Source organism: Boleophthalmus pectinirostris, unplaced genomic scaffold (assembly GCF_026225935.1).
Source record: "Boleophthalmus pectinirostris isolate CB_2022bp ecotype Guang Dong unplaced genomic scaffold, ASM2622593v1 HiC_scaffold_6, whole genome shotgun sequence".
NCBI classification, from domain to species: Eukaryota; Metazoa; Chordata; class Actinopteri; order Gobiiformes; family Gobiidae; genus Boleophthalmus; species Boleophthalmus pectinirostris.
In genome coordinates this window covers 2,870,912-2,896,487 of record NW_026571447.1, presented here as the reverse complement: position 1 = coordinate 2,896,487, position 25,576 = coordinate 2,870,912, and the positions used below count along the sequence as shown (strand labels likewise).

The 25,576-nt window shown below is 40.7% G+C and overlaps 1 protein-coding gene across 1 annotated transcript in view; it reads left to right on the top strand.

Moving 5' to 3' along the window:
• The first annotated feature begins 11,947 nt into the window (after nucleotides 1–11,947).
• si:ch73-95l15.5 (E3 ubiquitin-protein ligase BRE1A) overlaps nucleotides 11,948–25,576 on the top strand; it is a 31,410-nt gene continuing 17,781 nt past the window's right edge. Inside the window, exons 1-3 of the mRNA XM_020926039.2 lie at nucleotides 11,948–12,338; nucleotides 18,991–19,169; nucleotides 21,529–22,505. Of these exons, the coding sequence (XP_020781698.2) occupies nucleotides 19,007–19,169; nucleotides 21,529–22,505 (1,140 nt within the window). The 5' untranslated portion in view covers nucleotides 11,948–12,338; nucleotides 18,991–19,006. The remainder of the gene's footprint in view (nucleotides 12,339–18,990; nucleotides 19,170–21,528; nucleotides 22,506–25,576) is intronic.

Genomic DNA, 25,576 nt, shown 5'->3' with positions numbered 1-25,576 from the left:
TCCTCTGGCACTTTAAACAAAACTGTGAAAAAAGTGAAGGAAGATTTTGAAACCAGTTTTTTAAAGTTCCGAACTGAAGTTGCATTCTTTTCTGGTTTTGCAGTGATATTTACAAGCCTCTGCACATTTACCAAACCAAACGCACATCGTGACAAACACAGATGCATTTGTGCACTTTTGTTAGAGAAACTTCAGCCAAATGTGGCAGTAGGTCTGTTCTGTAGATCCGCTCTATGCTGTAGACCTGCTTTGTGCCAACACTATAACACAAATTTAGACTGGTTTTTGCTTCACATTTGGTCTTGCTCTTCTAATCAGCCGCACTGTGGGAGGGGCTTGTGTTCGCTGTACGCAGGAAGGAGCGAGAGCGTGAAAAGGCGAGGGGCGGCGTGCTGACGTGAGGCAGATGGACAGGTAGGATGTTTAGGAAGTTTAACCTGCCCTGTGATGCCGCTGGTACACGAGGGCACACGCTGTTGCAGACGAGCCGTGCATAGGGAGCGGATGTATTTGTGATGTGCTGTAGAGTCTCCGCGGGTTTCAAATGAGCGCACAGGCTGCAGTGAGACGCCCCACACGCTCCTGCACCCGCTACAAGTTTATTGCCAACAGCAGTGGCCATGATGAAATATGATCACACTTGTTGAGTGTCAGACCTTGAGTGAGAGACAAGACTGAGTCCAAACGCGAGTTCGAGACGAGACACGGCGATCTACCCACACGACCTTGGCGATTGACTGGTAGATCGCGATCGATGTATTGAGCAACCCTGATCTAATCATATAACCCCTAAATATCACATATACAGTATATAAATGAATAGAAAATCTACAGTTACTGGGTTTCAGATGACATCACAACATTCTATAGGCCAAAATTAATTAATACAGATGGGGGCAGGTAAAATTAAAATAGTTAAAATGCAAAATTATGCTGTAATACAGTGAGTTCATGGGTTTAGTCAATAATTGAAAATGAATTTACCTTTTGGAGATTTTATGGTTAAGTATAATGTAATCAATAGGGAAAGCTGTCTCTTGTCCCCATCTGAGAGTATGACATCATCACTTTCTAGAATGTGAAAACTACCAATAAACAATGGTTATGGCACATTAACCTTTCAGACCTCATTGGCCCTGCCAAACTGGCCCCACTGATCGACTGCTGTAGGACTATTTTTAACAGCAAACTGAAGTAATAGCTACTACCACTGATACACAACTAAAATTTAAGTTTCAAGTTTTATTAAAGTTATTGTGGTTCTGTCAAAATTAGATAAAATGCACTCAGCTGAATGATCCGGGGTGAGTGTGATGTTTGAAGATGTGGCCCATAGTGAAAAAAAGTTTGGCGTGTTAGACTCGGGATCCCCCCGGGCTAGCTGGAGGAAGTGTTCGGGCTGAAGGAAGTCTGGGAGTCCGTGCTTAGACCTCTAGGTTACAGTTATGAAATTAAACTACCTCTACATATATCACATCTGCTGCTTGTGTCTAATCAGGAAGTTAAATTACAGGAAAAGAACAAACAAACAAAACATTATGAAAAATCTTAGGTAACACATTTAGTATAATATAGCCTATAATATAATGTAGTAACTGTTCAAGTGGAGTGTGTTGTCAAACCTGTCCTATGCATTTGAAGCTTTTATTGTCATATAATTTAAATACATAAAAAAGTATATATATGGACATGATGCAATGTTCTCAACTTCCTGTGAAATTTAACCAGGGCTGCATCTCATTTCTCTTTCCTCACTTCCTTCTCCTTGATTCCTCTCCTCGATTTTGCAGGAAATGGGTGAGGAAGTCCCACAGAGGAGACACAGAGAGGAGAGAGGATACAAATTCCACACTGAGACCAATAAAATTTAATTATTTTCTGTGGTGTTTGCTCCCGAAGCCTCCCTCAGGTTTTCTCCTTCATTCCGTCGTTTTCTTTGGGACACCGCTTAATATGACGCATTTGATTGACAGCTGAAAAATGGAGGATTGGGGAGAGGAATCAAGGAGAAGGAAGCAAAGAAAGAGAAATGAGAAGCGGCCCATGGATTTATACTTTGCATGAAATTTAACATACCAATACTGCCATCTAGTGGATTTCTATTGCTCTTACATCATGGTGGTAAATATGTTTTCATGATTTGCAATTTAGCAGAGTAACTTTAATTCAGAATAAGTATAAGTACAAAGAAGTGGTCCAAGAAATGACTCAGCTAAGAGTAAAAAAGTATGTGGGAATACTTCTACTCAAGTAAAAGTTAAAAGCTTGACCAAAATGTAAGATATAAACACTTAAATCTATCAGAAAATGACTTAAAATAGTGAAATGATCTTGCTGCATGTACAGATAATTTTACTTGACAACATCTTAAAATAAACGACCTCTAGACTAGAATGAAGCAGTTTCGGAACTAGTAAGTAGATCATAAATCTGAAAACAAGATGAATAACCTGATATAAGTTTTCAAATCTTGGCCAGATCAGAGAAATTTGCAGTGAGTAACTTAAAGAATAACTGTAACATCTGATTTATAATTTGAAGTGTGTGTAACCTGAAGGACAAAACATCACAAAATCTGGTGTTTCCAAAGAACAGATCCAAAAATGAGACAAACTAAATCATATTATGCGAAGGAGCTGCAAGAAACACAAATGTTCAAATCATTTCAGACTGTCGCATAAATCTTTTGTTATTAGACTTACTCACAGTGAGGAAGAGGAAGCACAACCTTTACTCAAGTAAGAGTACTGGTACTTCAATAAAACTATGACTCAAGTGGGAGTGGGCGTACAAACATGCTCCTAGAAAAGTACAAAATGTATTTAAAATGCTGGTATTACCCACTGCAGTTAAAACTTGTCCATCCCAGGTGTGCAGTAGAATAACTACTCTGATACAGTATGTTGGGGTGATTTTAGTTTGGTTAGGTAGTGCTGATTTTAGTTGCTATGGTTTCAAGGAACATAATCTAGGTTTATTTATGTACCTGCAGCTGTAATGAAAAGTGGTAGAGACGGGCAGTGGAGTTTTCGGATTACCATGAGCCTATTATATCTATCCAACATACTGTACATAATCTGTCCTACAAAGGCAGAACGCCGTAACTTCATGTTTGGTCAAAAATATTGTGAAAAATGTTGAGCTCAAAATTGACCTTTGACCCTTATTTGTCAGTTCCTGTTCTCTGTCTTTGTATCATGAGCCAAAAATATGTTTTCCTGTAAAGACAAAAGGAAGAAACAGTGTATGTTTTGTTTGTGATTTACTTCATAAATATATTTTAGTTTAAAATTCAACCTCTTACTTCCTTCTTTTTGTTGCGATTGGCACAGGGTTTGAACAGAGGAGGGACTTGCAAGTCATGACTTGGACTCGAGTCAGACTTGAGTCAGTATTTTTAGGACTTGAGACTTGACTTGATAAAATGGACTAAGACTTGGGACTTGACTTAGACTCTATGGTCAATGACTTGGACTTGAGCCCAGTGACTTGAGAAGAATTGATGTTTCTCCTAAAAAATATAAAATACTTTTCTCTTTACAGTTGATAAATGTGGCGCTGAGTTTTACACAAACAAACTGGAACATTTCGCCCCATTTCTCTGTTTGTTACTTTGGAAGGAACTGAAGTACTGTGATGTGTGTATCATCAAATATACTACCGTAATATACAGTACAATACAGTAATATACAGTACAATGCAGTAATATACAGTACAATGCAGTAATATATAGTACAATGCAGTAATGTACAGTACAATGCAGTAATATACAGTACAATGCAGTAATATACAGTACAATACAGTAATATATAGAACAATAGAGTAAAACCGAGTGAACTACATAGAACATGATCCTTCCATTTCAGAGCAGACTACATGGCAAAATAACTCTTATTTTGCACTTTTAAATCTGAATTATTTCTAATATGACCATAATGATTCACACTAAGATCTTAAAATTAACATTTCTTTTATTTTATTTTATTATTTTAATTTACATCTCTTTTATAAATACTCATACAGATATCATGGCTTTTTAAGTACAATTTAGATAAAAAATCATATAAATTGCAAAAATCTAAAGAAATGACTTGTTGCTTGTTGAAATGACTTGAAGCTCAAAGACTTGGACTTGACTTGGACTTATGGTCCAGTGACTCGAGACTCGACTTGGACTTGCCTGTATTTGACTTGGGACTTGACTCGGACTTGAGGTCAAAAACTTTAAACTTACTTGATACTCACAAAACAATGACTTGGTCCCACCTCTGGGTCTGAACACATTCAATAAATACATTTGTACTCAATTATACTTCAATGATCTTTAAAGTGAAAGTATTGTGTGTATTTTTTCATACAGTACACACTATACTGCAAAGTCACTTGTGTCAAACTGTTTCACTGTGGAAGTGTCGCCGCAAGATCCTGATCAACGCTAAACAGGAAATCCAAATCTCTTGTAGAACACATGACGACTGGAGCTTGGTGATGTGTTTTTCTTAGAATGGATGGAAGTCAAATCATGATCATGTCAGTTTCTGCCTTTTGTCTTTGCACAAAAACTTATTTTTGCCTCATGATACAAAGACAGAGAACAGGAACTGACAAATAAGGGTCAAAGGTCAATTTTGAGCTCAACATTTTTCACATATAAATATTTCTTCATTAGAGAAACTAGTCGTCAAATTTTGGAAGCCCGACCTGTTCTACTTTTGACACAAACTTTGAAGCCATTTTTCAGTGCTGGATGTAGTACACGATTTTGATACTTAAGTAAAAGTACAGATAGCAGAGATTACTCAAGTAACAGTAAAAGCACCACATGAAAAAATCGACTTAAGTAAAAGTATTAACAGTGTTTAAAAATGTGCTTCAAGAGTAAAAAGTAAAAGTATTTCACACAGATGTTAATATCGTCTAAAGCTTCAGATGTTGTGATTTAGATTTTTGATTTTGTGCTCACAACAACAGAATCAATGTTTTTGTTTCGTAGCTGTTTTTATTTGTATATTCGTGTTTGCTCAAACTTCAAAAGTGTTAAATCACCCTCAGCCTTTTCAACAGCTCTCAAACTATAATGAAAAATACTTTTACTTTTCACTCCAGTTCAGAAAAGTAGTAGAGTAGAAAGTACAGATACCTGCTCTCAAAGGTAGAGAGGAAAAGTTAGTGTTGTAGTCAAGACCGTGTCGAGTCAAGACTAAGACCAGTCCACGACCATGGGGTCCCGAGACCAGGACAAGACCAAGACCTCTAAGGATCGAGACCGAGACTTTTAAAGACTGAGACAAGACCGAGACCACGGCCCATCAAAATCAAACTGAGACCATCTTTGTCATTTTCTACATACACTACCGGTCAAAACACCACATTTTTACCATTTTTTTACTGCTTATTTTTGACCAAAACTTGTTCTAAACTTTAGACTGATGTGTGTGTCCACCTTTGGAAGACAGAACAAATGAACACACTCGTAGCTCGTTCTTTTCATAATACAAATCAAATATTGTTCAGAAAGTTCTTCCCAAGTCTGTTGCAGAAGTTTCCATAAATGTGTGGCACTTGTAGGTTGCTTCACTCTTCTGTCCTGTTCATCTCAAACCAGCTCCATTCTTTTTTCCTGAGGTAGTTTTGGCAGAGCTTGGATTTGTGTTTTGTTATATTTGATCTTTTTTAACCTCTGTTCAATTCTTACCTTTGTACCATTTCAAGCTCTTTGTTGGACTTGCACGACTTGAATTGCAATAAATAACTGGAAAAATTAGGGTGTTCTAAAACGTTTGGCCAATATATTTGTATTTTACAGTTATTTTGGCACATTTGACACATGTTCTTATAAATCTATCTCCATTTGATCTGGTTAATCAATTCATTTGGGCTTAAAATAGGCAAAGCAAACTGTACTGCACTGAAACAGTCTGCGCCGCTTTTTTGGACTCTCACCCACAGTTTGAGAAGCTCTTCTTTAATCTGACTTCCATTGGCACTTTAAAGAAAATTGCTTCAAAGTGAATCAAGTGTTTTTTTCAAGTTCATAACTTATTATCATTATCATTACAGTTACATTCTCTTACTGGTTTTACAGTGATATTTAGTAACCTCTGCACATTCACCGGCTGTAGTGAAATCTGATCACACTCGACAAGTGTCAGACCTCGAGCCTGAGACAAGACCGAGACCAAGCGCCATCAAGACTGAGACAAGACCAAAACCAAATGTGCTTCAGTCCAAGACGAGACCAAGACCGTAAAAAAGTGGTCTCAAGGCTAAGACCAGTCTTGAGTACCACGACACTAGTAAAAGTAAAATGTATCCACTTTAAAATGTGCTTAAGTAAAGTACAGATACAACAAAAAAAGTATAATTAAGTACAACACTTTACTACTTTTACTTTGTTACGTTCCACCGCTGTTTTAGTATCAAAACAATGTGAAAAGACCCAAATTACCCACAAAAGACGAGGCAAAAATATCCCTTTATACTCTGATTTGGAAGTTTACCACATAAGGTCAAAGGTCAAAGCTCTTCACGCAACATCAGCTCTCGTCAGGCTCACACAAATCACTATTGATATTCTATAATGAAAGTAGGTTTAGTGGCTGAGTTCACAAACCAAAACCAAAATCTGACCATTCTCTGATTTCTAGACCTTTAAAGTGCATATGACAGTTTTTTACAATTCTCTCATTTCCACTTTAATAATGATTTTAATAACTCTAATAACTGTAAATATAAATTATAGTTTTAAACTAACCAAGAAACAATTTGCAAAGTAAAGTTGAAAAAATGTGTTGAAAATGTCAGGAAGTAAAGTTCTAAACACACTGGTCACATGACACTGGGAGAATTCTGTCCAAAAAATTGTCACAATTTAAGCTAGAAAAGCATTTACCTGATACTTTAAACATGAATTCAACAGAATATCAGTGTTTTCCTAAATTTGTATTTGTCTGATAATTTCTGTGTACAATAGAGGAGTTTTCATGATGAGGAAGAAAGCAGATGTCAGATCATGTTACTGTCACGGTTTTATGTGATAATTATCCCACTTTGACTGGTTGTCTTAGAAAAATAAATTAATTCAAACTTCTAAATAAGTAAGGAATTTTATGATTCAAATGTAGTCATCTGTTATTGTGGGCAATGCAATAAATATTATATATATATATATATATATATATATATATATATATATATATATATATATATATATATATATATATATTATATATAACTTTGTTTAAATGAAAAATGAAGTAGAGTTGTGCTTGTTATTGGTATTTTAAATGCTCTCTCGTCTCCTCTCTCTTTCTCCTTGTGTCCTCTCTTCTTACCTCCTATCTCCTCGCTCTCCTCCTCTCTCCTCACATCCTCTCTCCTTGCCTTCCCTCTCCTCGCCTCCTCGGTCCTCACCTCCTATCTCCTCTCTTCCTCTCTCCTCACCTTGTCTCCTGTCTCTTTGTCTTCTCTCCTTGTCTCTTATCTCTGTTCCTCTCTCCACCGGCGGGTCAAAGCCTGATGCCCTCAGACCTCAGACGCTCAGCAGGTCTGGGCCTGGTCAGGACTTGGATGGGAGACACTGGGAAAATCAGGAGCCACAAGGAGGCACCAGTCACAAAAACATTCAGTCATTGTGTCCTTAGGCAAGACACTTCACCCACATTGCCTAGTAAGAAAGTGATATGTGTGTGTGAGAGTGATGGTGGTTGGAGGGACCGATGGCGCAGACTGGCATGGCAGCTGCACTTCCGTCAGTCTGCCTCAGGGCAACTGTGGCTACAACAGAATCTTACCACCGCTGAGTGTGGAGAAAAAGAAGAATGAATCTACAATGTTCTGTAAAGTGTCTTTGTGATATATGTCTGTGAAAAGTGCTATATAAAGAAAGACTTACTTACTTACTTACTCTCCTCCCTTCCTTTCTCCTTGTCTCCTCTCCCCTTACCTCCTCTCTCCTCTCTGCTCACCTCCTCTTTACTCTCTCCTTGTCTCCTCTCCCCTTACCTCCTCTCTCCTCTCTGCTCACCTCCTCTTTACTCTCTCCTTGTCTCTCTCCCCTTACCTCCTCTCTCCTCTCTGCTCACCTCCTCTTTACTCTCTCCTTGTCTCCTCTCCCCTTACCTCCTCTCTCCTCTCTCTGCTCACCTCCTCTTTACTCTCTCCTTGTCTCCTTCTCCCTTACCTCCTCTCCTCTCTGCTCACCTCCTCTTTACTCTCTCTTGTCTTCTCGCCTCCTCTCTCCTCTCTGCTCACCTCCTCTTTACTCTCTGTCTCTCTCCCCTTACCTCCTCTCTCCTAACCTCCTCTTTACTCTCTCCTTGTCTCCTCTCCCCTTACCTCCTCTCTCCTCACCTCCTCTTTACTCTCTCCTTGTCTCCTCTCCCCTTACCTCCTCTCTCCTCACCTCCTCTTTACTCTCTCCTTGTCTCCTCTCCCCTTACCTCTTCTCTCCTCTCTCCTCACCTCCTCTTTACTCTCTCCTTGTCTCTCTCCCCTTACCTCCTCTCTGCCTCACCTCCTCCTCTCTGTCTCCCCTTACTCCTCTCTTCACCTCCTCTCTCTTTACTCTCTCCTTGTCTCCTCTCTCTTACCTCCTCTCTCTCTCCACCTCCTCTTTACTCTCTCCTTGTCTTCCTCTCTCCTCCTCTCTCCTCTCTGCTCACCTCCTCTTTACTCTCTCCTTGTCCTCTCCCCTTACCTCCTCTCTCCTCACCTCCTCTTTACTCTCTCTTGTCTCCTCTCCCCTTACCTCTCTCTCTCTGCTCACCTCCTCTTTACTCTCTCCTTGTCTCCTCTCCCCTTACCTCCTCTCTCCTCTCTGCTCACCTCCTCTTTACTCTCTCCTTGTCTCCTCTCCCCTTACCTCCTCTCTCCTCACCTCCTCTTTACTCTCTCCTTGTCTCCTCTCCCCTTACCTCCTCTCTCCTCTCTGCTCACCTCCTCTTTACTCTCTCCTTGTCTCCTCTCCCCTTACCTCCTCTCTCCTCACCTCCTCTTTACTCTCTCCTTGTCTCCTCTCCCCTTACCTCCTCTCTCCTCTCTGCTCACCTCCTCTTTACTCTCCTTGTCTCCTCTCCCCTTACCTCCTCTCTCCTCACCTCCTCTTTACTCTCTCCTTGTCTCCTCTCCCCTTACCTCCTCTCTCCTCACCTCCTCTTTACTCTCTCCTTGTCTCCTCTCTCCTTACCTCCTCTTCCTCTCTGCTCACCTCTCTTACTCTCCTTGTCTCCTCTCCCTTACCTCCTCTCTCCTCACCTCCTCTTTACTCTCTCTCCTTGTCTCCTCTCTCCCTTACCTCCTCTCTCCTCTCTGCTCACCTCCTCTTTACTCTCTCCTTGTCTCCTCTCCCCTTACCTCCTTCTCTCCTCTCTGCTCACCTCCTCTTTACTCTCTCCTTGTCTCCTCTCCCTTACCTTCCTCTCTCCTCTCTGCTCACCTCCTCTTTACTCTCTCCTTGTCTCCTCTCCCCTTACCTCCTCTCTCCTCACCTCCTCTTTACTCTCTCCTTGTCTCCTCTCCCCTTACCTCCTCTCTCCTCTCTGCTCACCTCCTCTTTACTCTCTCCTTGTCTCCTCTCTCCTTACCTCCTCTCTCCTCTCTGCTCACCTCCTCTTTACTCTCTCCTTGTCTTCTCGCCTCCTTCTCTCCTCTCTGCTCACCTCCTCTTTACTCTCCTTGTCTCCTCTCCCCTTACCTCCTCTCTCCTAACCTCCTCTTTACTCTCTCCTTGTCTCCTCTCCCCTTTACCTCTCCTCTCTCCTCACCTCCTTTTATCTCTCCTTATCTCCTCTCCCCTTCTCCTCTCTCCTCTCTGCTCACCTCCTCTTTACTCTCTCCTTGTCTCCTCTCCCCTTACCTCCTCTCCTCTCTCTCACCTCCTCTTTACTCTCTCCTTGTCTCCTCTCCCCTTACCTCCCTCTGCTCCTCCTCTTTACTCTCTCTCTCCCTCTGCCTACCTCCTCTCTCCTCTCTGCTCACCTCCTCTTTACTCTCTCCTTGTCTCCTCTCTCCTCTCTCTCTCTCTCCTCTCTGCCTCCTCTTTCTCTCTCTCCTTGTCTCCTCTCTCCTACCTCCTTCTCTCCTCTCTGCTCACCTCCTCTTTACTCTCTCCTTGTCTCCTCTCCCCTTACCTCCTCTCTCCTCACCTCCTCTTTACTCTCTCCTTGTCTCCTCTCCCCTTACCTCCTCTCTCCTCTCTGCTCTCCTCCTCTTACTCTCTCCTTGTCTTCTCCCTCTTACCTCCTCTCTCCTCTCTGCTCACCTCCTCTTTACTCTCTCCTTGTCTCCTCTCTCCTTACCTCCTCTCTCCTCTCTGCTCACCTCCTCTTTACTCTCTCCTTGTCTCCTCTCCCCTTACCTCCTCTCTCCTCACCTCCTCTTTACTTCTCCTTGTCTCCTCTCCCTTACCTCCTTCTCCTCTCTGCTCACCTCCTCTTTACTCTCTCCTTGTCTCCTCTCCCCTTTACCTCTCTCTCCTCACCTCCTCTTTACTCTCTCCTTGTCTCCTCTCTCCCTTACCTCCTCTCTCCTCTCTGCTCACCTCCTCTTTACTCCTCTTACTCTCTCCTTGTCTCCTCTCCCCTTACCTCCTCTCTCCTCTCTGCTCACCTCCTCTTTACTCTCTCCTTGTCTCCTCTCCCCTTACCTCCTCTCTCCTCTCTGCTCACCTCCTCTTTACACTCTCCTTGTCTCCTCTCTCCATACTTCCTCTCTCCTCTCTGCTCACCTCCTCTTTACTCTCTCCTTGTCTCCTCTCCCCTTACCTCCTCTCTCCTCACCTCCTCTTTACTCTCTCCTTGTCTCCTCACTCCATACCTCCTCTCTCCTCTCTGCTCACCTCCTCTTTTCTCTCTCCTTGTCTCCTCTCTCCATACCTCCTCTCTCCTCTCTGCTCACCTCCTCTTTACTCTCTCCTTGTCTCCTCTCTCCATACCTCCTCTCTCCTCTCTGCTCACCTCCTCTTTACTCTCTCCTTGTCTTCTCGCCTCCTTCTCTCCTCTCTGCTCACCTCCTCTTTACTCTCCTTGTCTCCTCTCCCCTTACCTCCTCTCTGCTCACCTCCTCTTTACTCTCTCCTTGTCTCCTCTCCCCTTACCTCCTCTCTCCTCACCTCCTCTTTACTCTCTCCTTGTCTCCTCTCCCCTTACCTCCTCTCTCCTCTCTGCTCACCTCTTTATTCTCTCCTTGTCTCCTCTCCCCTTACCTCCTCTCTCCTCTCTGCTCACCTCCTCTTTACTCTCTCCTTGTCTCCTCTCCCCTTACCTCCTCTCTCCTCTCTGCTCACCTCCTCTTTACTCTCTCCTTGTCTTCTCGCCTCCTCTCTCCTCAGACAGCGGCGTTGTCAGAAAGATGCCTCCTCTCTCTTCCCCTCCTTGTCTCTTATCTCCTCCTCTCCTCCCTTCCTTTATCCTTGTCTCCTCACTCCCCACCCCTATTTCCTCCCTCCTTACCTCCTCTTTCCTCTCTTCTCTCTCCTCGCCTCATCTCTCCTCCTCTTCTGCTCCTCTCCTTTCTCCTTGTCTCCTCTCTCCTCACCTCCTCTCTGCTCTCCCCTTTCCTCCTCCCCTTTCCTTGTCTCCTCATTTCCTCTTTCCTCTGCTCTCCTCCTCTCCTCCTTTCTTCTTGTCTCCTCACTCCTCACCCCTGTTTCCTCCCTCCTTACCTCCTCTGTCCTCTCCTCTCTCCTCGCCTCCTCTTCTCTCTGCTCCTCTCCTTTCTCCATGGCTCCTCTCTCCTTGTCTCCTCGTTTCCTCTCCTCTCTCCTCCCCTCCCCTCTCCTCCTTTTCTCCCTGCTCCCCTGCTTTCTCCTCTCTCCTCCCTTCCTTTCTCCTTGTCATCTCTCTCCTCCTCTCCCCTTGTCTCCTCGTTTCCTCTTTCCTCTCCTCTCTCCTCCTCTTCTCTCTGCTCCCCTCCTTTCTCCTCTCTTCTCGCCTCCCGTTTCCTTGTCTCCTCTCTTCCTCTTTCCTCTCCGCTCTCCTCTCTCCTTGTCTCCTCGTTTTCTCTTTCCTCTCCTCTCTCCTCGCCTCCTCTCTCCTTGCCTCCTCGTTCCCTCGTTTCCTCTCCTCTCTCCTCGCCTCCTCAGACAGGTGTGGTGCCGCCGCGCTGTGACGTCAGAAAGGTGCCTCCTCTCTCCTCGCCTCCTCTGCAGCCGGGCGAGGACACTTTGCTCACACACCAGTCTCTCCGGATCTGCTCCTCTTTTCTCTTCTAACCGCCCAAATGTCGCTCAAAACTCACCGATCCTTCACTTTTTTGGACTTTTTCTGCGTTTTCGCCACGTAATCACTTTCTGTTTCACTTCTGGACACGTACTGAACCAAACAACGTGATTTTAACCGGTAAGATTGACTTGTTTTGCTTGTTTTTAGGCGTTGATTTCACGTTTTTCCGGTTTACAAAGACTCTGGTTTAAATCTAGCATCAAAGTCTTAAAAAATATACCGGATTACTGCCATTATCGCGCAAAATAGCATGTCATTTCGCAGTTTAACGATCTAAAATTAACCAGACGCGAGCGTAAAATGGCGAAGAGCAGTTTAATGTTTGACCAAAGCCTCGGATGCGTCTGTGGGGCAGATTTATGGCGTGTTTTGTGTCGTTTTGTGGTTTGTTTTGGTTAAAGTTTGTCCAGGGAAAGTGTGTGGAAGGCGGTACAGAGCTGGAGCTGTCAGCGTGGCCAAGGACGACGTGTCTCTGCAAACGCCGCCTCCAACACACTGCGCACGGGCTGAAGAGAGGGGGCGCCGGGGACCGGGTTTAGACCGGGGGCCGGGTTTAGACCGGGTTTAGGCCGGGTTTAGGCCGGGTTTAGGAAAGTCCTGGTTTTGCCCTGGTTTTGCCCTGTCTTAGTCCTGATTTAGTTCTGGTTAAGCCCTGGTTTGGTCCTGGTTTAACCTTGATTTAGTCCTGGTTTAGTCCTAGTTTAGTCCAAGTTTAGTCATGGTTTACTCCTAGTTTAGTCCTTGTTTAGACCTACTTTAGTCGTAGTTTAGCCTTAGTTTAGTCCTGGTTTAGACCTGGTTTAGTCCTGGTTTAGACCTAGTTTAGTCCTGGTTTAGTCCTGGTTTAGACCTAGTTTATTCCTGGTTTAGACCTGGGTTAGACCTGGTTTAGTCCTGGTTTAGTTTCCAGTTTTTAGTCCTGGTTTAGTCCTGGTTTAGAGTCCTGGTTTTAGACCTGGTTTTAGTCCTGGTTTAGTCCTGGTTTAGACCTGGTTTAGTCCTGGTTTAGACCTAGTTTAGTTCTGGTTTAGTCCTGTTTTAGATAGACCTAGTTTAGTCATGGTTTAGCCCTGTCTTAGTCTTGGTTTAAACCTAGTTTAGTGGTTTAATCCTGGTTTAGTCCAGTTTTAGTCCTGGTTTAGACCTAGTTTAGACCTAGTTTAGTCCTCCTTAGTCCTGGTTTAGACCTGGTTTAGTCCTGGTTTAACCCTGTCTTAGTCCTGATTGAACCCTTGTTTAATTCTGATACAGTCCTGGTGTAGTCCTGGTATAGTCCTGGTATAGTCCTGGTATAGTCCTGGTATAGTCCTGGGTATAGTCCTAGTCCGGGTATAGTCCGGGTATAGTCCGGGTATAGTCCGGGTATAGTCCGGGTATAGTCCGGGTATAGTCCGGGTATAGTCCTGGCTTTAGACCAGAGTCTTTGCTGTATTTCCGTTGTGGTTTAGGTTTAATCCTCACTTCGTCAGGTGCTGCCATGTGATTCGTCGTTGTCGTCATGGGACCCTATTCCTCTTTCATTTTACACCAGCCCAGTAATTACAATTTAAAACACATCATTGTTAATATTGTAAAGGTGGATATGGTCACTTAAGACTAGTACTCAAGCAATTATCTCCTCTACTTACCTACTTCAAAAATAATAACATTACTCAAGTAGAAGAACAATGTAGTGGTCCAAAAATATAAATAAGAGTAAAAAGTTTTGGGAATTTGGGAAAGCTACTACTCAAGTTAGAGTAACTGTAAGAGTAACTTTGACGTAAATCTGATTTATTACTTGAAGTTAGTGTAATTAGAAAGACAAAACATTAAATAAGGCACAGAATCAGATTAATTGTATATAAAAATGAGACAAACTAAATCATATCTGAAGTATTGCTGAAACACAAAGGTTCAAATAATTTCATATTGTCACATACTGTAAAGTTTTGGTCACTTTAGACTTAGTCACAGTGGGAAGAGGAACTAAAACTTTTACTCAAGTAAGAGTACTGTTACATTGTACTATATATTTCTCAAAAGCATGGGGTCTGAAAACTTCTCCATTAAAGGTACACATTTTTAGATTTTTTAGAGGAAAGATTAGACACAATTTTAGACAATTGGACTTTTTGGATTTAATTTCTTAATGGAGCAGCTGCTCAGCTGTTGGACACAAAAACAAACACACTGTTGGCCTATGGACTGTGGCAAAACCCCATTTGGACAAAACACAGTAAAATAAGAACAACATAGTGTTGGACAGTGTCAAAATATATGTATATGTAAATGCTTGTATAATGTAATGTACATGTAAGTGCGTTTTGGGGTTGCCAAAACAAATAAACAAAAGATATGGGAAGGGAAGAGATAATATGTAAATGTAAATTTGATTTGACCGCCCTAAAACGTAAATACACACATGCAAACACTGCATTGAGAAAACTCCCCCCCCCCCAATACTGAAAAAATAAAATAATAATAATATATTTTTTAAAAAGTACACATTAAAGTACTCTTGACCAGTTTTTGCAGGGACCCATATTTTGAAAGTCACAAACATTTGCGACTCAAGTTAAAAGACTTTATTGGTAAATCACAAAATAAAGGTGGATTTGATTATTGAACATTAATGAGGATATTTTATTGTTGACTGAGTGATCGTGTCTCTGAACAATTAGTATGACTCAAGTTTGAAACAATGAAAAACAGTCACTGAAGCAGCAATAAAAGGATCCAGAAGTCGCCTATTTGGACATTAAATGTAGAATGTTTTTTTTTTTTTCTTTTCAACATTTAATTGAACCAGCAATATTGGAAGAAAATAGTCAATAAAATAATTACAAAAAGATTAGAAATGATATAAAACGTGGCAGAAGTGTATACTGCAGATCTACATGCAGATTGTGACAAGGTGACCGAAAAAAAAAAATCTTTTGCGACCCACCTGAGGGAAACGGTGCTCTTGACTGTATGTTCTAGCAGCAAGTGTGATATGTAATATGTACTGCACTATGACTTGGTCCTGAACACTGGTGCAACTCTCCAATGAGGTTCATTTAGGCATCCGAGATCTTTTTGCAGGCCAAGAGTTTGTTTTCATACCTGACAGGTTTAACTGCTAGTGGTCTTCTTCATTCAGAGTGGTCACTGGTCACATGATGTTGCTGTGACGTGTCCGGTCAGCTGATTTATAGATAAAGGAACACACACAGGAGCTAACGGACCACCTAAACACAATAGACAGAACTGGAAACATCCAATTCACACAGGAAGAAGACCAATACCTCTTATGGACATCGGAACATCCCACAGCCACAAACTCTCCTGTCGTAAGAACATTATTTCACAGAACCAACGTTATAACGGATGAACAAGACACAGGTCAAACAGGTCAGAGAGAAAGAAAAACAAAAATAAAACTGAACAAAGAGCGCAGGCATGGTAACATGACTGTACATCAGGGGCAGGACAGAAAAAGTGCAGAGGGCGGTGAGAAAACACAATATGAACACAGCAGTGAAACCAAACAGAAAACTCAGGCAAATACTCGTCCACCCGAAAGACAAAATAGAACTGTACCATAAATGTAATGTCATATACGAAATACCCTGCTTGTCCTGCAATAAAACACACATCGGGGAAACAGGGAGGGCATTCAGTCCATGAAAAAAGGAACATAGGACACAAAGTGAAAAGGAAATAGCAAAGAAAAAACTAAACACAAAGCAGAACAGGAACAGCTCAAATCGTCCATTTGTGACCAGTGTAAATGAGAGAAGCACATTAAGGACTGGGACAGAGCAAATATCACCGGGACAGAGGACAACAAACACCGTCACTGGATTAAAGAGGCAATCGAAAGTAGGGATGGGCATGATTAGTCAATTAATTGATAATTGATCATTAAGAATTTCATACATTATGTTCATTTTAATCAACAAACCAAATGTAGGTTGTTGTGCATAGCGTAGTGTGACCAAACAGGGTCTGTACATGTGTCTCTGCATCAGAAGGAGCGAGACACAAACAGTCGGTCAGTCTGCAACGTACTGAAGCACAAATGTATATTTAACGATGACTTGTACAAGAAATTCCACACTTTCCGTTGCGTTCGGGACAAGTGTGAGTCCATGTGCACAGTGTACAAAGCAGCACATATGTTTCTGTGTCCAGTGGGAAAAAGTTTTACCAGGTGAGAGTCGCTCAATGTCGATGACGATTCCCCACTTCCCTCCCCCCGTACGGTGTCCTGGTTTTGACAAACACAAATCTGGTCACACTAACCTGTATTCACCTGAGTCATGTCTTTTAATCTGACAGAAATTGACCACATCAGCAACACAAGAGCTGTAGTTTTATCTTCGCTGAATTTATGCAAATTAGTGATGTGGTTTTAAGTTTGGTTTCTGTGAGAGTTGCACAAAACTGAATTAAACACATTATAATGTTAAACGGGTTGATGTGGATCTAGAGTCGTTATGTTTATATGTTGTAAAGGTGAATGTATTTATGCAGATTAGTGCAGATAGTAATAATAATGATGATCATTTTAATATAAAAACGTTAATGATTAATCGATAATCGATCGTTAATTCTTCAAAAGTCGAAACTGTCAGGTATGAAAACAAACTCTTGGTCTGAAAAAAAAGACTAATAACATCAATTGGTGTAACAGGTTTGAGTGGCTGCTTTTGCCTCAGGCCTCTCTGTGAAAAATCCTCAAACAAACTCTGTGTTCCTCTGATCCTTCACTTCTGTCTTCACTCTCAGAGAATGTACAGGAACATAGGACAAAGCGGAGCGTGCGGGGGTGCTACAAATGTGTTCACAAAGAAGTACTGGATAGAGCTGCCAGTAGACATTTCAAGATTGCATTGGTTCGATTTCAGACCACTATAACAGATTTCCTATGAATTTGATCAGATTTTTTGTGTTTTGCTTTATTGTGTCTTTTTAAGTGGGTTTCAAAATTAATTTTCAACATAAACGATACAGAATAGTCACATTTCTTTCTCCAAAGTCTTGCATCTGTTCCAAACCACTTGCTTTTACTGACAGGACTGGCTTCATTAAAAAGACCCAAGCTGTTCATTAACCATTAGAAACTACTAAAATGTGTTCAGTTTCACAGCTCTAGTGGCCTGAGATCCAGAATATACTTCTTCAATACTTTATGATAATGTCACCGGTGAAATGGTGAAAAAAAGGACCTGAAAAACACAGAGGATTTCTGTAGAATCAGTGAACAAAGCACTAAACTCTGATTGGATGCTTGTGTTTGGCTGGTGTGACATAGTATTTTGACCCCCATAGTACACTGACCCTTACTTTTTTCTGTAGTAGTTACTTTTATGATCATTATTTCTCATGTAATTTACTTTTATTCTATATTGCTACATATTCACGATCTTTTATGGTATTTTAAGGAATGTTTTGATGGAGAACGACTTGGTATTTTGTGTAAATGTAACGTATTGTTAAATTTGCATATACAGAGCTATCTTGTCACTTTTTATATTCTTGTTATATTATATTGTTGTGGTTTTTAGTTTGCTATTTTCTGATAGTCCTTAATCATAATGTCAATTTAGGCAATGGTTTTTAAGAATAACGACCTTGAGTTTAGTCATGTTGTGTTACAATAAACATATTGGGGGTCAGATTACTATAGTCATAGGATTTTGACCTCCTTTATATATAATTGATCATTAAACTAACATGACTTCTTACTTTACATCATCATAACTATAATAAACATATTGGGGGGTCAGATTACTATAGTCATATGTATCCCCTATTTAACTACTCAATTAATCAGCCCTGTCTATTTTCCAAACAAGATTCCAAATAATTTTACATCACTTTGATTACATAACTAATTAATAATTACTTATCTCAATTTCAGTCAAACACGTGTTTAAACAACTAAGTCATTTTTAACATTCAAAAGTTATAATCGAAATAAAAAATGCATCTGAGATCTTCAAAAAAAAAAAACACTTCTAAATATGTCAATATGTTTTAATTTGCAGATACTGTATTAATATTCAAAGTTTTTCTATAGAATTCAAGTTCTTTATTATTAAAATATAGATTTCCATGGGGGGGTCAATATTCTATAGGGGGGGTCAACATAACCTAATAGGATTCTGACCCCGGGGTCAAAATACTGTATGATGTAACATAAATACATGTTTTAGATAGTGGCAGCCATTTATTGACTTTTTAAAAACCATCTAAACCACTCACCCACCCACCCCTTTTTTTCATATTATTATTATTATTTTTTTAATTTGTATTATTATTTGTATTATTTATTATTTTTATTATTTATTTATTATTTTTATTATTAATATTTATTATATATTGTTATTATTTATGTATTTATTAATTTTTATTCATATTTGTAGTAGCATATTTTTTATCGTTCTATTATTATTATTATTATTATATTGTATGACGCTACTCCTGTTTCCTGATTGATTTGTTTTTGTTAGTTAACTTTATTAGTTATGTTGTATCTGCATTAAAAAAAAAGTGTGTACATGTGTTGTTTGAATGACATATCTTTATCTGATTGCACATGAATAAAAACATATGAAACCGAAAATACTATATGCTGTGTAGACTCCGGGGTCACGTCACCGCGGGCTCAAAATCCTACACCACACCGGGCTTGAGATACAGCGGAGGGTGTGGAGACCAGACTCATATTAATCTGTATAAAAATACAAACATGTCAAAATGTGAACTGTATATTGATCATTTCATTTTTCATTTTCAGGTTAGTTCCTCGCTGCATGATGTCGTCTCGTCGACGGTCGGACCTGTGCCGGATCTGCGGAGGGGCGCTCCAGGGGAACCAGAGGCGATGGCTGTTCTCAGGAAACAAGAAGAACCAGAGCCTCACTCCTTCTGGGTCTGTGAAGGGTCAGAGCCAGTCCAACTGCAGCAGCCCCTGGGGTCAGTGTGAAGAGGAGAGGGCGGTGGGGTAGAGGGAAGGGATATCCACAAAACAGAACTAGACTGAATTTTTGCATCATCTCGAAAAGCGTAAACAAACATCAGTTATTTTTGTCAGACAGTAGTGCTGCTTTACATGTTTAGGACAATTCAAATAGGTTCCTCACAAACATCATGTGCATAGACTGTTTAAATGGACTAGGCAGTGCTGATCCACTGGTTCCATTATTGGCTAAGCTGATATCCTGCTCGGACTTTTAACTGGATGTGATAAGACTATTTACTGACTCATTTTGGCCTAGAATGTCTGATAATGTTTGAACTTTTATTTGTACAAAGCTGCTCTGTTCAGTAGTTATTGGAAGTATAAAGAACCATTGTATAACACACTTCTCTTGTGTAATAGATTTACTTTTAAGGAAATAAGTGCTATTTTCAGTTCATATTGGCTGATGCTTAATCCTTTGAGCCCGACAGTATCATATACGATACCTGGGGATATGTTTTACATAACCGTGGATAACTTTCCAACCATAAAAGATAGAAACTTAACTTTTTTCTCCTTTAAAAGCTGACAGTTGCAAGAGGATGCAGCTTTCTGAGCAGATTTCTGGCATGTTTCTGGCATTGTCCTACATCATAAGCACGCTGCGTGATGGCGCCGGGAAAACAAGTGTCCAATAGGAATTTTGTTTTCTGGTAAACTCATGCGCTCCATCCATTTTGATTGGGCCAAAGAGTGTAGAGAGTCAAAATGTTCGACTGCTCTGAGCGTCTGTGTTTGTAACAATTGAAAAAGTTGCTCTAAGTGCAGATGTCTCTCAAATAAATGGCAAATTACACATCTTGGTCTGTGTAATTGTGCATCCCTTGCTTTTTTTTTTTTTATTTGAAGGGTTTATTTCAGTCCAACTGTCCAAATGTAATAAAGCCCATGGAAATGCAGGAAGTGATGTGGCTCTGTGTCCTGGACCTGACACCAGCTGTTTCCACGACTGACACCAGGAAAGTCATGGGGCCATTGTACTTTTTTTGTTTGTTTGTTTTGAGGCAATAAGGATATGTTTAGTTCACTTACACACTTGATATTTTGCACTTTTGTAGCTAAGGCCCTAAATTAAACATTTTTTATATCCAAAAACTTGTTTATACATGTTTTCTGAGAAAGAGTATGAATTTTATTTTCCTTTTTTATGTTTTTTTATGTGTATTTCTTGTCCTATAACTTTTATTACCGCCATTTGACACAACTACAGCAGCAGATTGTGAAATAACAGGTTGTACTGAAAAATAGATGTATAACACTTCATTAGGGGGTAAAATGAGGAGTTTTAATAGCAAAATTAAGACAAAAATCAAGGGGAGGACAGATGTACTGAAATTGCCCTTAGGTCTTGGAGGGTTAAAGTCTAAATATTGATATTAGTATGGGAACTGAAAAGCTGGATTGGTGCATCCCTAAGATCAGAGGTGTCAAACTCATTTTGGTTCGGGGGTTTTATCCAACCTACTTTGATCCCAAAGTGTCCTGGATCAGAAAACTCATGTCATATAAACCCCAAAATAACAATAAGTTCAAATATTTGTGCAGAGAAACACAAATCTATTCCAGAAATCATTTTTTTAACTGATAAACTCTTTCTTTTACAAAGTATTATAATATTATGAACAACCTGAAACTTTAAGAAAAATGCAATTTCAACACAAAGTTTTAACATGAACTTGTATGTATTTCATAGAATTTAGTCATACTTTCTTTTTGCTCTTGAAACTTTGCATCTTTTAGCCTCTACAAGTGCATCAATATCAGGCACCATGTCCTGAGGAGCTGCTGTCGTCAGAATGTCATTCAAGTGCTTTGAGTGCAGCTTTGTTTTATTAATGTTCATACTGAGAAAACCTGCTCACAAATGTAGGTAGTACTGTAAATCTATTATTTCTAGTTGCATGTCTGTGGACACATCAGAGGCTTTGACTGTGAATTGTGTGCGAAAAATTTAAAATTCTGTCTTCAGGTTTTAAAATAAAATTAAAATATTTTAGTAGAAAATCAGCTGAGGGCCAGATCCAGCCCCTGCCTAAGATAGACTGCTATAGATGGATAGATAGCTGCAGTTTTCCAAAGAGGAAGTGGGCTCATGAGCTCAGAGCTCTGATTGCAATTGACTTGTATTGAAAAACCGTGGCCCCTCTCTCTGTAACTGCTGCTGTCTGGCCAGTCAGTCTGACCTTAAAATGTTCTTTTTTTACACACTCTACATGATCCTGGTGTTGAGAGTGAATGTCTGTCAGTCTGTGTCTTCATGTTTACCACCAGTGTTGTATTGTTCTTATACAAGTCTTTTCTCTCTCTCCTCAGGCAGCACTTTGTCCCTGGGCTCCTCCGCCTCTCTGCGATCCCAGTTATCCTCAAACATCTCCAAAAGCTTCGACATCCTCTCCATCCTCACGCACATCCTGGGCCGCTCCGTCTCCCGCGGCAACAGCGAGTTCATTTGCGGGAAGTGCGTCTCCGTCCTCGAGCGCGTTTTCAAATACGACACCGTGATCGCCCGAGTCCACGTCCTCTCCTCGGAGCGCCTCCAGAAACTCATACAGGAACGGGACAAAATCCGCCAATGGGTGCGCAACAGTTACACGGAGAAAAACCCGCACGAAATTCCAAGTCGGGGCAGTACGAGCGAAGAGGAGGGCGAGTCGGAGAAGGACGGATACAGGGAGATGCTTCGAGACAACATGGCGCTTTCAGAGTACGAATTCTGGTCGGAAAAGTGGGATACGTGCCCCTTTTTTATCCGCACGGGGAAAAGGTGTCAGAAAGGCAAAGGCTGCGAAGGATGCAACGCTTTGAGAGTTTCCGATTCGGATTACGAGTCGGTTTGCGGGATTCCGAGAAATTTGCCATTTCATGCGTTTTCTTCTTTAGCGTTTTCCAGGGATAAATCGCGAAGTATGCCTCTGGACTGGCAGAAAAGCCCGTCCGCCAGCTGCTCTAGTCCTGCGTCTCTGGCTGGGTCCACTCTCTCGCTACCGTCAAGAACTGAGTCGGTACAATCTCTGGACTCGCTAGACGGGAAAGATCCGTTTGATTCACCGCAGTTTGCCGCTGTAAATCTGCTGCTAAAGGAGATAAGTGACAGCCACGGGAACGCCCTCGTTTCTCCGGCTGGGAGTCGGATACCTGTTTTGGACAGAAGAGGAAGAGGAGGAAGAGCTGACGGCAGAGAACACAAAAACCTGGTGATTAATCGAGTTTTGGATTTTGAAAACGGAGAGAAAGAGGAAGAGGATATGCTGATGGAGCTCCGAGATGAGTTTGTGCCGCTACATGGACAGGTGAGCAATACATGGTCTAAAGAGGTTGGGGGTTAGACTCCTGATTAGGGATACACAATACTGATACTGGTATCTGATACTGAAATAATTGCTGGATCGAGTATCAGTTCGATAATAGTGGTTAAACTGATATCCTGGTTGCATCTTTAATTAGGTTTAATAACATTATTTACAGGCTGATTTTGCCCAAGAACTTTTCATAATGTTTGAACTTTTATTCATAGAAAGCTTTTCTGTGGTTATTTGAAGAATAAATAACAGTTCCAGAACACTTTGGATCACTTTGTGTTTTACAGTATACGAAAAAGGTATTTTCTGTATTTTTCGAACTATAAGTCACTCCGGAGTATAAGTCTCCCCGCCAAAAAACTAGGGGTGTGCAAAAATATCAAAATATTGATATATCGTATCGTTTAATGTAATGATACAGTATCAATAGCAGGGACCGCTGTATCGATATATCACCAAGTCTATTTTTTGGTATATTTTACTAAATTATTTTGTTACAGCTCTACAGTTTTGTTGCTTGTTCAGAGGCAAAAAAATAATTTAGATGACACATTTGACATTTTCACTGTTTTGATGATTAAAATGTTTGTGTTTCATATGAACTTTGCACAAGAAGTGGTTTAACAAACACTTTTAATATCACAGCCATGATTTAGCCATAATTTTTTAGTGAACGTATCGAATCGATTTGAAATATATCGTATCGAGCCAAAAAAAGCACTGTATCGAGATATGTATCATATCGTGGCCTTTGTATCGAGGTATGTATCGTATCGTGGCCTTTGTATCGAGGTATGTATCATATCTTGGCCTTTGTATCGAGGTATGTATCATATCGTGGCCTTTGTATCGAGGTATGTATCGTATCGGCAGCTTCATAATGATGCCCAGCCATACAAAAACACCGGACAATAAGTCAGATTTTTTGGGGGAAACTTATTTTATAAAATCAAAGACCAGGAACCGATATTTCCTGTTGAAAGTCAAGTTGTAGTAATAACAGTAAGAATAGAAAGAACAACAGAGAACAACAGACTGTTAACGTCACATATGAACAGTTCTTCAGATAAACTATAAGATAAACAACAGAACAGAACAAGTTTACCAAACTCTCCATCTCACTCCAAATCACTAAATCCATTCAATTCTTCATCCTCGGTGTCACTTCTGAGCAACTCCTCGACCTCCAGAGGTAAACAGAGCGCCGCTTCCTCTTCTGTGTCGCTGTCGTCAGACTCGGCATCAGTTCCAGTTAGAATTATTCTGGTCTTTCTGGCTTTGTCCATCCATCCATTGACTTCAGGAAAGTTTCATGGTGCATCCTCCCGGTGTCCCAAGTTTCTCTCTCACTCCAAACTTTCTTTCTGCTGCTCGATTACCTTTTTCAGATGCAGATTTCACGGCTTGCAGTTTGTAATCTGCAAAATCTGATTTTGTTTTTGGGGGCATTTGTGTTCAGTCTTCTCAGTCGTCTTTATAAGTTTGTTTAAATGTTCTATTTTCAGTGGTGCAGAAGTAATGGTGTGATTGACTGACATGACACAGACAGGACAGAGGCTCTTTCTGCAGGAGACATGTGCAGTAGAGTGAAGTGACAGTGATACAGGAGGAACAGGAGCAGCAGATACTCACACACAAGACTAGAGCCTCTCACCGCTGTCAGTGTGAACATTTTAATATACAAGTTGCACCAGAGAATAAGTCACAGGAAACACCCAAACTATGAAAAAAAGTCCGACTTATAATCCGAAAAATACAGTATTTAAAGCAACTAAAGTAACTTTAGTATTTCAACTGAAAAAGCTGGATTGGTGCATCCTATTGTCCTGAAGTGGTGTGTCATGTTTTTTTCTGTGACACTGTGGCAGAGTGGTTAGCCTGTCTCCTCTCAGTAAAGTATCGCCCTCTTACCACAATGAAGTTGCACTGTCTTTTCAAGTCTGTACCTGTTTAATCTGTTTGTCTATGGCCCAGTCTGCAGTGGTAATGACCGAGTGCTTGTCTAAGTAAATATTTATCTAGTCTGAGTTCCACCACAGCCTTAAACTTCTTCACACATCTTTAATAATAAACACTAAAACTCATAGCTCTTTGATAGCTCTGATACAAAAGGACCAAATGTGAATACTTGCTGTTATGTATTTTAGACCAGTGTTTCTCAGACTGTGGTGCGAGGCCTGTCCTATTGTGACCCTCTGGAGTTTACAGTTGTTTTGATTCAAACTGCTCAATGTATTTGTCCTCCTTTTGGTTAATTATTATTTAGAGCAAGCTGTCCTTTCCATGGCTTAGTATTCTCATTTGCAAGTTTGTTTTGTCATTTTTAGACCTGATAAAGTTTAGGTCTGGTGGTACTTGGAAAGCCAAATTAAGGATGCCAATACTGAAACGCAATCGCAAACCGGTTCATTTGATATCCCATATTGATCTATGAATTGGAAACTCGATAAACTGACAATGTTGGCCCAAAACCCCTTGTAATACTGACCTTGTGTTTTCTTTAGAGTTGTTCTGTACGTACTTTATATGATAAAAAACAGTTACAAAACACATTTGGATCATTGTTTACCATATGCTGTGTGCGTTTAAATGAAATAATATTGTGAGTCTCTGCCCTGGTATACTTTGATATCTGGTATCGGCAGATGATATCGACAACAGTATCAGAACAAAAAAGCTGGATTGGTGCATCCCTAAGCAAACTCATTTCATATAGATCATTTCTTGGTTCTTTTTTGAGGATGCAGATCTCCAGTTTATTTATAGAAATAAGTTAATCTGTAGTAGGGGTGGGCGATATCTCGATATTTTAAATATATCCAGATATTTTTAAAACTCGATAAGGATTCTGACATATCGTATATATCGATATAACGCTTATATTCAATTCTGATTTTGCCACTTTGCTTGTTTGCCTTCTCTGTGCGCGCCTCCGCCTCCCTGATTTTGCAGCTTGTGTCTCATGCACTACTGCCGCAAATGCCGAAAGTTGATGCCAGTGAAAAACTTCTAGCACCACGAACCTTTCACACCATTTACAGACAAGACCATCAGCAGCACAT